Source organism: Oncorhynchus nerka, linkage group LG24 (genome assembly GCF_034236695.1).
Source record: "Oncorhynchus nerka isolate Pitt River linkage group LG24, Oner_Uvic_2.0, whole genome shotgun sequence".
NCBI lineage: Eukaryota > Metazoa > Chordata > Actinopteri > Salmoniformes > Salmonidae > Oncorhynchus > Oncorhynchus nerka.
In genome coordinates this window covers 67,444,369-67,459,553 of record NC_088419.1, presented here as the reverse complement: position 1 = coordinate 67,459,553, position 15,185 = coordinate 67,444,369, and the positions used below count along the sequence as shown (strand labels likewise).

The window sequence follows — 15,185 nt, the reverse complement described above, 5'->3', positions numbered from 1 at the left end:
GGAGGATAGAGGAGGAATGGATTGGGCATGGAGGAGGATGAAGAAAGAACATGGCCAACTGTATTCTTCTTAGGAAGCATCTGTTTCCTAGTGTTCAGCCAGTCTGTTTCAGAGGATAAGAACCCAATGTTGCTAAACTACATAGAAACACTAACGTTAAAGTTCTAAATGACATACAGTATACAGTGGGGCAAAAAAGTATTTAGTCAGCCACCAATTGTGCAAGTTCTCCCACTTAAAAAGATGAGAGGCCTGTCATTTTCATCATAGGTACAACTTTAACTATAAAAAATCCAGAAAATCACATTGTAGGATTTTTAATGAATTTATTTGCAAATTATGATGGAAAATAAGTATTTGGTCAATAACAAAAGTTTTTCTCAATACTTTGTTATATACCCTTTGTTGGCAATGACAGAGGTCAAACGTTTTCACAAGGTTTTCACACACTGTTGCTGGAATTTTGGCCCATTCCTCCATGCAGATCTCTTCTAGAGCAGTGACGTTTTGGGGCTGTTGCTGGGCAACACGGACTTTCAACTCCCTCCAAAGATTTTCTATGGGGTTGAGATCTGGAGACTGGCTAGGCCACTCCAGAACCTTGAAATGCTTCTTACGAAGCCACTCCTTCGTTGCCCGGGCGGTGTGTTTGGGATCATTGTCATGCTGAAAGACCCAGCCACGTTTCATCTTCAATGCCCTTGCTGATGGTAGGCTTTGTTACTTTGGTCCCAGCCCTCTGCAGGTCATTCACTAGATCCCCGTGTGGTTCTGGGATTTTTGCTCACCGTTCTTGTGATCATTTTGACCCCGCGGGGTGAGATCTTGCGTGGAGCCCAAGATCGAGGGAGATTATCAGTGGTCTTGAATGTCTTCCATTTCCTAATAATTGCTCCCACAGTTGATTTCTTCAAACCAAGCTGCTTACCTATTGCAGATTCAGTCTTCCCAGCCTGGTGCAGGTCTACAATTTTGTTTCTGGTGTCCTTTGACAGCTCTTTGGTCTTGGCCATAGTGGAGTTTGGAGTGTGACTGTTTAAGGTTGTGGACAGGTGTCTTTTATACTGATAACAAGTTCAAACAGGTGCCATTAATACAGGTAACGAGGAGCCTCTTAAAGAAGAAGTTACAGGTCTGTGAGAGCCAGAAATCTTGCTTGTTTGTAGGTGACCAAATACTTATTTTCCACCATTAATTTGCAAATAAATTCATTAAAAATCCTACAATGTGATTTTCTGGATTTTTTAATTTTTTTTATTTTGTCTGTCATAGTTGAAGTGTACCTATGATGAAAATGACAGGCCTCTCATATTTTTACGTAGGAGAACTTGTACAATTGTTGGCTGACTAAATACTTTTTTGCCCCACTGTATATTATACTGCAATTATACTGACTTTCTCCCTCCCCGATCCCTCTTTTTTTCTCTCTCTACCCCCCAGGCACTTCACCAGTTGTACTATGACCCTAACATAGAGAATAAGAACCTGGCCCAGAAGTGGCTGATGCAGGCTCAGGTCTCCCCTCAGGCCTGGCAGTTCTGCTGGGCCCTGCTCTGCCCTGACAAGGTAGGATATACCAGCACACACACACACCAGGGTTTCCATTAGGAAAATGTTGCGCCGGACATTTGACTGGCAGAATGTTCATTTACCGGACATTTAAGAAATTTGCTGGACCCATATGCATTGGGTGTGTATCCTGATTTAGGGTGTCCACCCACGGTGCTCAGAATGACAGAAATCACATTAATGAACATGCAACTCGAGGATGCAATGGTGTTCATTCTTCTTACCGAATTCTGAAGCGCAATTGTTAGAATAATTGTCCACATTTACATTTCCTCAGCCAATAAGACAAGTAACGAACCGCAACATTTCTAGCCTATGTCAATCTACTATTCCCCCATAGTAGAACAGTTTACAATGAGAAATAAGGCTCATGAAACGGATCAGAGTGTTTAGCTTAAATGTTGATAAACAATTATTTATTAACATTATAAGAGCAGCAATGCACACAAGGCACTAGGCTATGCGCAAATGTTTGTTCCATAATGTAATTAGCGGAAAAACACAGTTGTCAAAAGAGCACATGTGAGCGGTTTCATGAGACAGAGATGAAAATATACATTAGAAATTTAGAACGAGTGGAGATCTAAAGATGTAACAACTAACATGGGTTGCTAATATGACTAGGATTGTGCCTTTGGCTTCTGGTCAATGAAAGAAAGTTTATTTGAAAAGCACTAGAACATGAGAAAAACAGGCTACTGGTTTGAATGGTATATGGAAGTCTATATAAAATAATTGCCTGCACGTTTGTTTGGATTTTGAATAGGCTACTGTAAAGCAAGGTAACACATGCCTCATAATATGTAGTAAAACGTTAAAGTAAAAAAGCTCAGCTCATTGCAAAATGGTGTGTGACGTGCTGAAGCCTGTCTAGTTGCCTATGCACTTGAATGGTAAGAGTGCTTCAATTACCAGTAAAGAAATAAAAATGGTAGCTCTTTTTAATCATGGCCATGAAAACTGTTTTTAAAACGCAATTAGAATTGTAGCACATTTATTTGGATTATAAAAGCAGATTTCACTCCAGCAGCAAGGAATGAGCTGTTTTGATGAGCTGTAGCAGCAACAAAGAGATGTTTGATGAGCTGTAGCAGCAACGAAGAGCTGTTTGATGAGCTGTAGCAGCAACGAAGAGCTGTTTGATGAGCTGTAGCAGCAACAAAGAGATGTTTGATGAGCTGTAGCAGCAACGAAGAGATGTTTGATGAGCTGTAGCAGCAACGAAGAGATGTTTGATGAGCTGTAGCAGCAACAAAGAGATGTTTGATGAGCTGTAGCAGCAACGAAGAGCTGTTTGATGAGCTGTAGCAGCAACAAAGAGCTGTTTGATGAGCTGTAGCAGCAACAAAGAGATGTTTGATGAGCTGTAGCAGCAAGGAAGAGCTGTTTGATGAGCTGTAGCAGCAACGAAGAGCTGTTTGATGAGCTGTAGCAGCAAGGAAGAGCTGTTTGATGAGCTGTAGCAGCAAGGAAGAGCTGTTTGATGAGCTGTAGCAGCAACGAAGAGATGTTTGATGAGCTGTAGCAGCAAGGAAGAGCTGTTTGATGAGCTGTAGCAGCAACGAAGAGCTGTTTGATGAGCTGTAGCAGCAACGAAGAGCTGTTTGATGAGCTGTAGCAGCAACGAAGAGCTGTTTGATGAGCTGTAGCAGCAAGGAAGAGCTGTTTGATGAGCTGTAGCAGCAAGGAAGAGCTGTTTGATGAGCTGTAGCAGCAAGGAAGAGCTGTTTGATGAGCTGTAGCAGCAACGAAGAGCTGTTTGATGAGCTGTAGTAGCAGGCAGCTCTTGCGCTACATCAACTGGTATTTCAATCAATGAATAGGCTAAAAATGCATTTTCACAATGGAATTTATTTTCTTCTCCCAGACAATTGGCCGGTGGCAATTTTAGTAATTGACTTTTCAGTTTTTTGGGGGGCCAAAAGCCGGCTATTACCGGCTAACACACAAACCCTGACGACACACACACACACACACACCTAACCCTGTCTCTCTCCCTAGGTTCCTGAGATCCAGTACTTTGGGGCTAGTGCCCTCCACACTAAGATATCACGCTACTGGTCTGACATCCCCTCTGACCAGTATGAGACCCTAAAGACTCAACTCTTCTCCCAGATCGCCTGCTTCTCCTCCGGGTCCAAGATGGTGGGTAGATGGATGGATTTATTAGATAAGGGATGGGCTACTTTGATGTGTGTGAGGGCCACAAAAAAACACAACTCACCATGAGGGGCCACAGTGGCTCGTGGGTCTGCGTACCCACATTCATACCCCCCCACACCTTGCGAGAAAATCATTTTAGCGGTCCCCCCTCGTGACAGTGAAGGGAAAGAAAATCTGTTTAAAAATAGCACTTTTACAGCTAATTTCCTGCAATTCTACACATTTTGCCGTGGAGGCAAATGTTTGCAGTTTTTAATATGATAACTGATGATCAGTGGGCCCCACCCCGGTCTGTAATTCGACCATGCTTACTACAAGTTTAGTCTAGCGACCAGCTAACTTACTAATTTAAAATGTTTTTGCTGACATGGGCTAATTAAGTGACTGCTGATGCACAACCAAATTTCGAAATTTGACCTTGTACTCTATTATTTTAACTCTCAACAGTAATTTGAGACCCTGACAGTCTCCCCACCCCAAAAAAAACACATTTAAAAAAATAGTTTCACGGGCCACCAGTTGCCCATCCCTGTATTAGATCATTGAAAATACATACAACTGGAGCTAAATGCCTTAAAAACCATCAAGTATAGTAAATAAAACGAAGTCATAGATTACAGTACGTCGTTGTGGTCCTGTTTCCAAGGTGCTGACGCGTCTATGTGTGGCGCTGGCCTCCCTGGCCCTGAACACCATGCCAGAGGCGTGGCCAGGCGCCGTGCCAGAGATGGTACGTGTGTTCCAGGAGGAGGGAGGGGGGGTGGATGGCCGGGCAAGGTGTCTGGCCCTGCTGGAGCTACTGACCGTTCTGCCTGAAGAGTTCCAGACCAGCCGCCTGCCACAGTACCGCAAGGGACAGGTGAGGGATGCGAGAGACTGAGGGGTACCATAGGGCACGACAGACAGACACAAAGACAGACACACATCCATCTACTACTCACCACCCTCTGTCTGTAGGTGCGAGGTGCGTTGGGTCGTGAATGGGGGTCAGTGTGTCCACTCCTCCAGCAGCTGCTGCGTCGAGGGGACAGTCCCGGGGCAGTGAAGGCTCGTGTCCTGCGCTGTCTGTCCTCCTGGGTGCTGCTGGACGTCCCTCTCAGTGAGAGTGAAGGACTGGTGGAGGACTGTTTCACTGCTCTACCAGACCCCGAGCTGTTTGATACTGCCGTGGAGGCTATTGTCAACGCCATATCACAGCCCGACTCCCAGAGGTGTGTCTGGGCCAGGGGAGGGTGGGAGTGTGTGCCAACCCAATGACTTCAGACAAACACACAAGGTGACACGCAGCCAGTGTCTGCATTATGGAGGAGGTGGAGGGTATTGTTTTAAAGAGAACCAAGAGAACAACAGATTCAGATATGGAAGAGCGAGACAGAGCAGGGATAGGAAGAGCATCAGAGGGAGAGCGAGATGGGAAGGGGGAGATGGCAGCCAAGAGCACAGTGTGGGCATGGGAAGGGTATATGAGAGAAAGAGATACTGTAGAGGGGAAATAGGGATGGAGAGAAAAATACAGGCAAAGGAGAGTTGACAGAAATTAAGAAAGGAGGAAAGGGGAGATGGAGGGAATACAGGGAGAGTGAACAGCCAGGAGGGGAGGAGGGAGGGAAGAATGGGGGAGGCATTTCTCGGTTGGCTGGCATTACCATGGTTACAGAGATGGGGAGCGACGTCATTGATCTCCAATGGTAGGCACCTAGTAGCCCCTCCCCAAGAGAAAGAGGGTGAGGTAGGGATGAAAAGAGGAAGGGAGAGAAAGATGAGTGAGGTAGGAAAAGGTGCAAAATCCACCTATGGGCAGTTCTCACTCACACACACACACACTCACTCACACACACACACACACACACACACACACGCACAAACAAAGTACTGCTCTAGTCAACCTAATAGCTGGTCTCCTCAACATGTGTTTTTATTGTTCTAAAATAAGGCCAATTTACTGGTGGAGGTATGAATATGGCCCTCATATTAGTGCTGGGCGATATATCAAATTAATTTGATTAATTCCAATGTTAGTATTGCAAGAAACACGTTTTTGTAAATATATTTTTTGTTTTTATGAGCGTTTATGTTCTCATTATCTTTTTGGTCTCCTTCGCTCCATTCTGACAAGGACGGTAGGCCAATTGATTTTAACATCTTAACAATGTGGATAGGTTAGCTGCAGTTTAAACAGTTGGAGACGAACCAAAGGGTGTGTTCATAACAAAAACTGTTAGCCTCCAATGAGGTATGAGACTTGAAAGCCAGATCAGTGATTATTGCAACAAAAAAATGCTTATATAGCCTAGGTATAATTTCACGAGCCCTGAATTTATTAGATTATTGTTGACTGATTAAAATGCTTTTTATTTTACCTTTTTTTATTTATTTCACCTTTATTTAACCAGATAGGCTAGTTGAGAACAAGTTCTCATTTACAACTGCGACCTGGCCAAGATAAAGCAAAGCAGTTCGACACATACGACAACACAGAGTTACACATGGAATAAACAAAACATACAGTAGAAAAAAAGGCCATGGTGGCGAAGTAATTACAATATAGCAATTAAACACTGGAATGGTAGATGTGCAGAAGATGAATGTGCAAGTAGAGATACTGGGGTGCAAAGCAGCAAGATAAATAAATACAGTATGGGGATGAGGTAGTTGGATGGGCTGTTCACAGATGGGCTATGTACAGGTGCAGTGATATGTGAGCTGCTCTGACAGCTGGTGCTTAAAGCTAGTGAGGGAGATATGAGTCTACAGCTTCAGTGATTTTTGCAGTTCGTTCCAGTCATTGGAAGCAGAGAACTGGAAGGAAAGGCGGCCAAAGTAGGAATTGGCTTTGGGGGTGACCAGTGAGATATACCTGCTAGAGCGAGTGCTACGGGTGGGTGCTGCAATGGTGACCAGTGAGCTGAGATAAGGCGGGGCTTTACCTAGCAAAGACTTGTAGATGACCTGGAGCCAGTGGGTTTAGCGACGAGTATGAAGCGAGGGCCAGCCAACGAGAGTGTACAGGTCGCAGTGGTGGGTCGTTTATGGGGCTGTGGTGATAAAACGGATGGCACTGTGATAGACTGCATCCAATTTGTTGAGTAGAGTGTTGGAGGCTATTTTGTAAATGACAAAGTCGAGGATCGATAGGATGGTCTGTTTTATGAGGGTATGTTTGGCAGATAGGAATTTGAGATGTTTAATGTGAGTCTGGAAGGAGAGTTTACAGTCTAACCAGACACCTAGGTATTTGTAGTTGTCCACATGTTCTAAGTCAGAACCGTCCAGAGTAGTGATGCTGGACGGGCAGGTGGGTGCGGGCAGCAATTGGTTGAAGAGCATGCATTTAGTTTTACTTGCATTTAAGAGCAGTTGGAGGCCATGGAGCGAGAGTTGTATGGCATTGAAGCTCGTCTGGAGGTTAGTTAACACAGTGTCCGAAGAAGGGCCAGAAGTATACAGAATGGTGTCGTCTACGTAGAGGTGGATCAGAGAATCACCAGGAGCAAGAGCGACATCATTGATGTATACAGAGAAGAGAGTCGGCAAGAGAATTGAACCCTGTGACACCCCCATAGAGACTGCCAGAAGTCCGGACAACAGGCCCTCCGATTTGACACACTGAACTCCATCTGAGAAGTAGTTGGTGAACCAGGCGAGGCAGTCATTTGAGAAACCAAGGCTGTTGAGTCTGCCTATAAGAATGTGGTGGTTGACAGAGTCGAAAGCCTTGGCCAGGTCGATGAATATGACTGTACAGTATTGTTTCTTATCGATTGCGGTTATGATATCGTTTAGACCTTGAGCGTGACTGAGGTAAACCCATGGCCAGCTCTGAAACCAGATTGCATAGCGGAGAAGGTACGGTGGGATTTGAAATGGTCGGTGATCTGTTTGTTAACTTGGCTTTCGAAGACCTTAGAAAGGCAGGGTAGGATAGATATAGGTCTGTAGTAGTTTGGGTGTAGTGTCTCCCCCTTTGAAGAGGGGATGACCGCGGCTGCTTTCCAATCTTTGGGAATCTCAGACGATATGAACAGGCTAGTAATAGGGGTTGCAACAATTTCGGCAGATCATTTTTGAGAGGCTCCAGATTGTCTAGCCCAGCTGATTTGTAGCGATCCAGATTTTGTCGCTCTTTCAGAACATCAGCTATCTGGATTTGGGTGATGAAATGGGGGAGGCTTGGGCGAGTTGCTGTGGGGGTGCAGGGCTGTTGACCGGGGTAGGGGTAGTCAGGTGGAAAGCATGGCCAGCCGTAGAAAAGTGCTTATTGAAATGATCAATTATAGTGGATTTATCTTTTAATTGTGCACCAATGCTTATTTCGAGAGAACATTTGTTTTTAAATTAGATATATATTTGGAATGTTTGAAAAAATCGAGATGATTTTTAGGCCATATCGCCCAGCCCGAAAACACTCAATTAGATTTGAAAAGGACTAACAGTTTGTATATGTGTTTTCGTGTGCCTGCGTATGTGTTTGGCCACACTAGAGTCAGGGCAGAAGGATTATCACTATCTATCCCCAGACGATTAGCTCAATCTTTCCTCCTTCCCTTTCCTTCACTTAAAATATTTCTATCTCTCTCCCAGGCTCTCTCTTTCCCCCATTTTCCTCCCTTTCTCTCTCTCTGCCTTTTTCTCTACTCTGCCTATATCTCCTCCTCCACCTATCTCCTCCTTTTTAATTACAGTGAAAACACTCAATTAGATTTGAAAAGGACTAACAGTTTGTATATGTGTTTTCGTGTGCCTGCGTATGTGTTTGGCCACACTAGAGTCAGGGCAGAAGGATTATCACTATCTATCCCCAGACGATTAGCTCAATCTTTCCTCCTTCCCTTTCCTTCACTTAAAATATTTCTATCTCTCTCCCAGGCTCTCTCTTTCCCCCATTTTCCTCCCTTTCTCTCTCTCTGCCTTTTTCTCTACTCTGCCTATATCTCCTCCTCCACCTATCTCCTCCTTTTTAATTACAGTGACGCTCTGAGATGGGGAAATTAGTTGCCTGGCAACAGGATGCAGTTGGACCAATAGCATTCTCCCAAATGACTTGACTGCAATATGGTTAAACAGAGAGAAGGAGAACGGGAGGGAGAAAGGAGAAAGATGGAGGTGAAAAGAGAGAGAGGAGTCTTTCAAATTCATTCGAGTTTTAAGGGGAGGAGAAAGAAAAGCGAGAGAGAGAGAGAGAGCGGGAAGCGGAGGTCTGTGTGTCTGCGGTAGACAGTCTGTCTCAGTGGAATCTATAGGATGTCAGGTTTCATACAATAGAGAGACGCACATACTCATTCCCCAATGCCCTCTGAATAACACATAAATATACAGAAACACACACTAATGCATTAAATAACAGCCCACCCTGGGAGATTTAGTCATCATTCATTTTTAATGGGTTGACTTGGAGATGCAGGTCGTGTACTCTTAGCTGGGGGAAAGGGTTACTTTGTGAAAGCTTGAGTGTGTGAGACAGAAGTAGAGAGAGTGTATTTTGAAGGTCGGGGGAAAGAGGAGGTTTGGAATAGGTGCTTTATGGTAGATTAATACTGTGTGTGTGTGGCTTGTTGTCATGCACGTGGTACAGCAGCCTTCATGATAATGTCAATAAGGGGACACATGAATATTCAGTAGTCATTACCAATGACACTGCAAGGTTGGGGGGGAAGAGTGATATTACCCAGAGCTAGTGTGGTTGTGTGTGTGAGCATGCTCAATGCAGACAGCAGGGGAACAGACGTATAGATGTGGGAGAATTAAATAGGTGTGTGTGCCTGAGCGAGGGAGAGTGTATGTGGTGGGTGTGTGTATGTGGTGGGTGTGTGTCTGAGCGAGGGAGAGTATATGTCGTGGGTGTGTGTCTGAGCGAGGGAGAGTGTACAGTTGAAGTCGGAAGTTTACATACTCTTAGGTTGGAGTCAACCACTCCACACATTTCTTGTTAACAAACTATAGTTTTGGCAAGTCGGTTAGGACATCTACTTTGTGAATGACACAAGTCATTTTCCCAACAATTGTTTACAGACAGATTATTTCACTTATAATTCACTGTATCACAATTCCAGTGGGCCAGAAGTTTACATGCACTAAATTGACTGTGCCTTTAAACAGCTTGGAAAATTCCAGAACATGTCATGGCTTTAGAAGCTTGAGTCAATTGGAGGTGTACCTGTGGATGTATTTCAAAGGTAGGCCTTTTTCAAGGCCTACCTTTGCTTGACATCATGGGAAAATCAAAAGAAATCAGCCAAGACCTCAGAAGAAAAATTGTAGACTTCCACAAGTCTGATTCATCCTTGGGGGCAATTTCCAAATGCCTGAAGGTACCACGTTCATCTGTACAAACAATAGTATGCAAGTATAAACATCATGGGACCACGCAGCCGTCATACCGCTCAGGAAGGATACCCGTTCTGTCTCCCCGAGATGAACGTACTTTGGTGCGAAAAGTGTAAATCAATCCCAGAACAACAGCAAAGGACCTTGTGAAGATTCTGGAGGAAACGGGTACAAAAGTGTCTATATCTACAGTAAAACGAGTCCTATATCGACATGACCTAAAAGGCCACTCTGCAAGGAAGAAGCCACTGTTCCAAAACCGCCATAAAATAGCAAGACTACGGTTTGCAACTGCACATGGGGACAAAGATCATACTTTTTGGAGAAATGTCCTCTGGTCTGATGAAACAAAAATAGAACTGTTTGGACGTAATGACCATCGTTGTGTTTGGAGGAAAAAGGTGGAGGGTTTCAAGCTGAAGAACACCATCCCAGCTGTGAATCAGGGGTGGCAGCATCATGTTGTGGGGGTTCTTTGCTGCAGGAGGGACTGGTGCACTTCACCAAATAGATGGCATCATGAGGCGGGAAAATGATGTTGACATATTGAAGCAGCATCTCAAGACATCAGTCAGAAAGTTAAAGCTTGGTCGCAAATGGGTCTTCCAAATGGACAATGACCCTAAGCATGCTTCCAAAGTTGTAGCAAAGTGGCTTAAGGACAACAAAGTCAATGTGTTGGAGTGGCCATCACAAAGCCCTGACCTCAAACCTATAGAACATTTGTGGAGAGAACTGAAAAAGCTTGTGTGAGCAAGGAGGCCAACAAACCTGACTCAGTTACACCAGCTCTGTCAGGAGGAATGGGCCAACATTGACCCAACTTTTTATGGGAAGCTTGTGGAAGGCTACACAAAACATTTGACCCAAGTTAAACAATTTAAAGGCAGCGCTACCAAATACTAATTGAGTGTATGTAAACCTCTGACCCACTGGGAATGTGATGAAAGAAACAAAAGCTGAAATAAATCATTCTCTCTACTATTATTCTGACATTTCACATTCTTAAAATAAAGTGGTGATCCTAACTGACCAAAGACAAGGAATTTTTACTTGGATTAAATGTCAGGAATTGTGAAAAACTGAGTTTAAATGTATTTGGTTAAGGTGAATATAAACTTCCGACTTCAACTGTATGTGTGTGTCTGAGCGAGGGAGAGTGTATGTGGTGTGTGTGTGTGTGTGTGCATCCAGATAGACAATAGATGCATTAGAAAGGGCTGAGACAGCAGAAAGAACAGACCAGAGTAATTGAAGCCTAGAGAAATGAAACAAAGCAACAGAGAGATGTAGCTGGTGAAAAGTAAAGATTGATGTGTTTGTGTGGCTGGGATGGGGTGGGGTGGGGGGAAGAGGGGGATGTGTGCAGCGTGTCTTCACAGGATCAGAGAAATAATGGCTTGGGAAAAGATTTAGTTTGAAGTAAACAAGACAGCTATACGCCTCCAGTTTTTCCAATAGTACAGTATGTGAACTAACTCTCGTGTGTGTCTCTCTCTTTCTTTCTCTATCTCTTTCTCCTCCTCTCTCTGCACATCTTTCTGTAGGTATGTGAACACCCTGCTGAAGCTGGTTCCCCAGGTCTTGTCCCTGCAGGAGCAGCTGAGAGAGGCCATCCAGAACGGAGACATGGAGACATCACACGGAATCTGTCGCATTGCTGTCGCACTGGGCGAGAACCACTCCAGGTGTGTGTGTTTGTTGGTCCCCAAAAGGCCCTCACGAGTACACTAAACACAATTGTGTTTGCGCTATCCCCTCTAAATCATCAACCAATCATTCCTTTCACTTCCCCTCCTCACACTCCTTGGTGACATAATTGATTAATTATCACAAACCAATCAAGAAATAATCAGATAAGATGACGTGTTCAGCTCCAAGTGCAGGCCAACCCTGGTAAACAAGCTGTTGGTTTGTTATTGTGTTGTTCTGCAGGGTCTCCCAAGGCCTCATGTCTCGCTGTGTATGTCAATATCTCCAGTCTGAACCTTTCACCTGTCATTCTATCTAAAGAACCAGCCCTGCCTGTCCCACCCCACCTCACCTCACTCTATCTAGAGAACCAGCCCTGCCTGTCCCACCCCATCTCACCTCACTCTATCTAGAGAACCAGCCCTGCCTGTCCCACCTCACCTCACTCTATCTAGAGAACCAGCCCTGCCTGTCCCACCCCAACTCACCTCACTCTATCTAGTGAACCAGCTCTGCCTGTCCCACCCCACCTCACTCTATCTAGAGAACCAGCCCTGCCTGTCCCACCCCACCTCACTCTATCTAGAGAACCAGCCCTGCCTGTCCCACCCCACCGCACTCTATCTAGAGAACCAGCCCTGCCTGTCCCACCCCACCTCACTCTATCTAGAGAAACAGCCCTGCCTGTCCCACCTCACCTCACTCTCCTTAACTACTGACCTAGTTTACTTGGCTCTGTCCGTTTCTCCCACTTACTCTCTCGCTCCCGTTTTCTCTCTCTCTCTCTCTCTCAGAGCTCTTTTGGAGCAGGTAGAGCACTGGCAGGGTTTTCTGGCTTTGGTCAACATGATCATGTTCTGTACTGGGATACCAGGACACTACCCAGTCAACGAGACGACCAGCTCCCTCACACTCACTTTCTGGTACACACTACAGGTATGCACCCTAACCCCTGCACTGTAACCCAGTCCCCTACACTTTAACCCATGACACTAACGTTACACCCTAACCCCTGCACTGTAACCCAGTCCCCTACACTTTAACCCAGGACACTAACGTTACACCCTAACCCCTGCACTGTAACCCAGTCTCCTAGACTTTAACCCAGGTCACTAACGTTACACCCTATCCCTAACTACCCTGTTCAGAATACCACCACTTAACAGCACACACTTTCTCTCTTTCCAGGACGACATCATGTCGTTTGACTCTGAGAGACAGGCGGTGTATCTGCAGGTTTATAGACCAGTGTATTTCCAGCTGGTGGATGTTCTGCTGCATAAAGCCCAGTTCCCCTCTGACCAGGAGTATGCATCATGGTCCTCAGATGAGAAGGAACAGTTCAGAATCTACAGGTACACGAGTGTGTGTTTCTGTTTGTGTGTGTGTGTGTGTGTGTGTGTGAGGATTTGCTGACAGGTCTATTGGTCAGCAGGTGAGTGTGTGTGATTGTACCAGCCTGTAAGTTAAGTGGCAGCTGAGAGGGCACGGATGAAAACATTTGTCTGAGTAACAGATCATCAGATGCTCAGAAGCACATTACTAACAGCACAGTATGAAATCGAGCCCTGCTGTTAGTCCCTGCAGAGTTAAATGGTGCCTTCTATTTCAAATGCTCCGAATACAACAGGTGTAAACCTTACAGTGAAATGCTTACTTATAAGCCCTAACTAACAATGCAGTTTTTAGTAAATACCTACAAAAAAAGTAAGAGATAAGAAAAACAAATAATTAAAGAGCAGCAGTAAAATAACAATAGCAAGGCTATATACAGGGGGTACCGGGGCGGGGGCACCGGTGTCGTGGCAATTGAGGTAATATGTACATGTAGGCAGAGTTATTAAAGTGACTATGCATAGATAATAACAGAGAGTAGCAGCAGTGTAGAAGAAGGGGGGTGCAAATAATATGGGTAGCCATTTGATTAGCTGTTCAGGAGTCTTATGGCTTGGGTGTAGAAGCTGTTTAGAAGCCTCTTGGTCCTAGACTTGTCGCTCCGGTACAGCTTGCCGTGCGGTAGCAGAGAGAACTGTCTATGACTAGGGTGGCTGGAGTCTGACAATTTTTAGGGCCTTCCTCTGACACTGCCTGGTATAGAGGTCCTGGATGGCAGGAAGCTTTGCCCCGGTGATGTACTGGGCCATACGCACTACCCTCTGTAGTGCCTTGCGATCAGAGGCCGAGCAGTTGCCATACCAGGCAGTGATGCAAACCGTCAGGATGCTCTTGATGGTGCAGCTGTAAAACCTTTTGAGGATCTGAGGACCCATGCCAAATCTTTTCAGTTTCCTGAGGAATAGGTTTTGTCGTGCCCTCTTCACGACTGTCTTGGTGTGCTGATTTCAGGTGTAAACCAGGGATGCAAACTATTCACATTTTGGCAAAATTCGCTGTTTTGAATCCAAAATAGGTGACCTACGTGATCCGTGTAGATCCGATGAGAAAATATTACTACTGGCTGTAAGCGAACGAGTGATTAGCGTTTGGAGCAATACTGGCTGCTGTATCCAAGGCTCAGCCAATCGTTTACATAACAGCAGAATGCAGCGCAGCACGCTGTTGAAGAAAGAAGAGACAACCAACTTACTAATTACAGCATCAGCGCGCGCTCTGGAAAGGCAGCGCGTCCCCTGAACGTTAAGGAAGAGGTAAGGTTAGGTGAGAAGCCTGACCACGGAGACTGGGTGAGAAGGTGATGAAGCATACTTCATGAGCTGTAACCGAAAACTACTGGCATTTGGAAAGTTTGAGGTGAGGGAGAAAGTGGTGGAACAAGTATTAGCATTGTTAAGTATTTTGCTAGCTGGATCCTATTTTCCCGTTAGCTAGCCAGAGAAATGTTGAGCAACATTAGCCAATTTATTTGATCACATAATAGAGTTTATGGTGTGAAAAATTGCTTGCTAATAAAGTAATGTTAGCTAGCTAATGTGGTTAACTAGCTAACGAACTAACCAGCTATTTTTTAACTAATGTTTTCCCTATACAGTATGTGGTTAATTTTCAGAATGAGAGAATTAAGTAAAAATGAGGCGTTGCTTGTTATTGCTGGAGCTGGGCCTGGCTTAAAACAAGTGGATTCAGGAATCCAGTGTAGCTGGAGCTGGGCCTGGCTTATTAAACAAGTGGATTCAGGAATCCAGTGTAGCTGGAGCTGGGCCTGGCTTATTAAACAAGTGGATTCAGGAATCCAGTGTAGCTGGAGCTGGGCCTGGCTTATTAAACAAGTGGATTCAGGAATCCAGAAGCTGGGCCTGGCTTAGTGGATTCAGGAATCCAGTGTAGCTGGAGCTGGGCCTGGCTTATTAAACAAGTGGATTCAGGAATCCAGTGTAGCTGGAGCTGGGCCTGGCTTATTAAACAAGTGGATTCAGGAATCCAGTGTAGCTGGAGCTGGGCCTGGCTTATTAAACAAGTGGATTCAGGAATCCAGTGTA

General features: G+C 45.0%; 1 protein-coding gene across 2 annotated transcripts in view; it reads left to right on the top strand.

Annotated features, from left to right (window-relative positions):
* The window catches only part of ipo13b (importin 13b), a 48,563-nt gene that overhangs the window by 18,055 nt on the left and 15,323 nt on the right, over positions 1-15,185 (top strand). For both annotated transcript variants that reach the window (XM_029632841.2, XM_029632842.2), the window contains 7 exons: positions 1,441-1,566; positions 3,571-3,714; positions 4,379-4,591; positions 4,690-4,943; positions 11,604-11,744; positions 12,543-12,684; positions 12,937-13,103. In XM_029632841.2, coding sequence (XP_029488701.1) covers positions 1,441-1,566; positions 3,571-3,714; positions 4,379-4,591; positions 4,690-4,943; positions 11,604-11,744; positions 12,543-12,684; positions 12,937-13,103 — 1,187 coding nt within the window. The remainder of the gene's footprint in view (positions 1-1,440; positions 1,567-3,570; positions 3,715-4,378; positions 4,592-4,689; positions 4,944-11,603; positions 11,745-12,542; positions 12,685-12,936; positions 13,104-15,185) is intronic.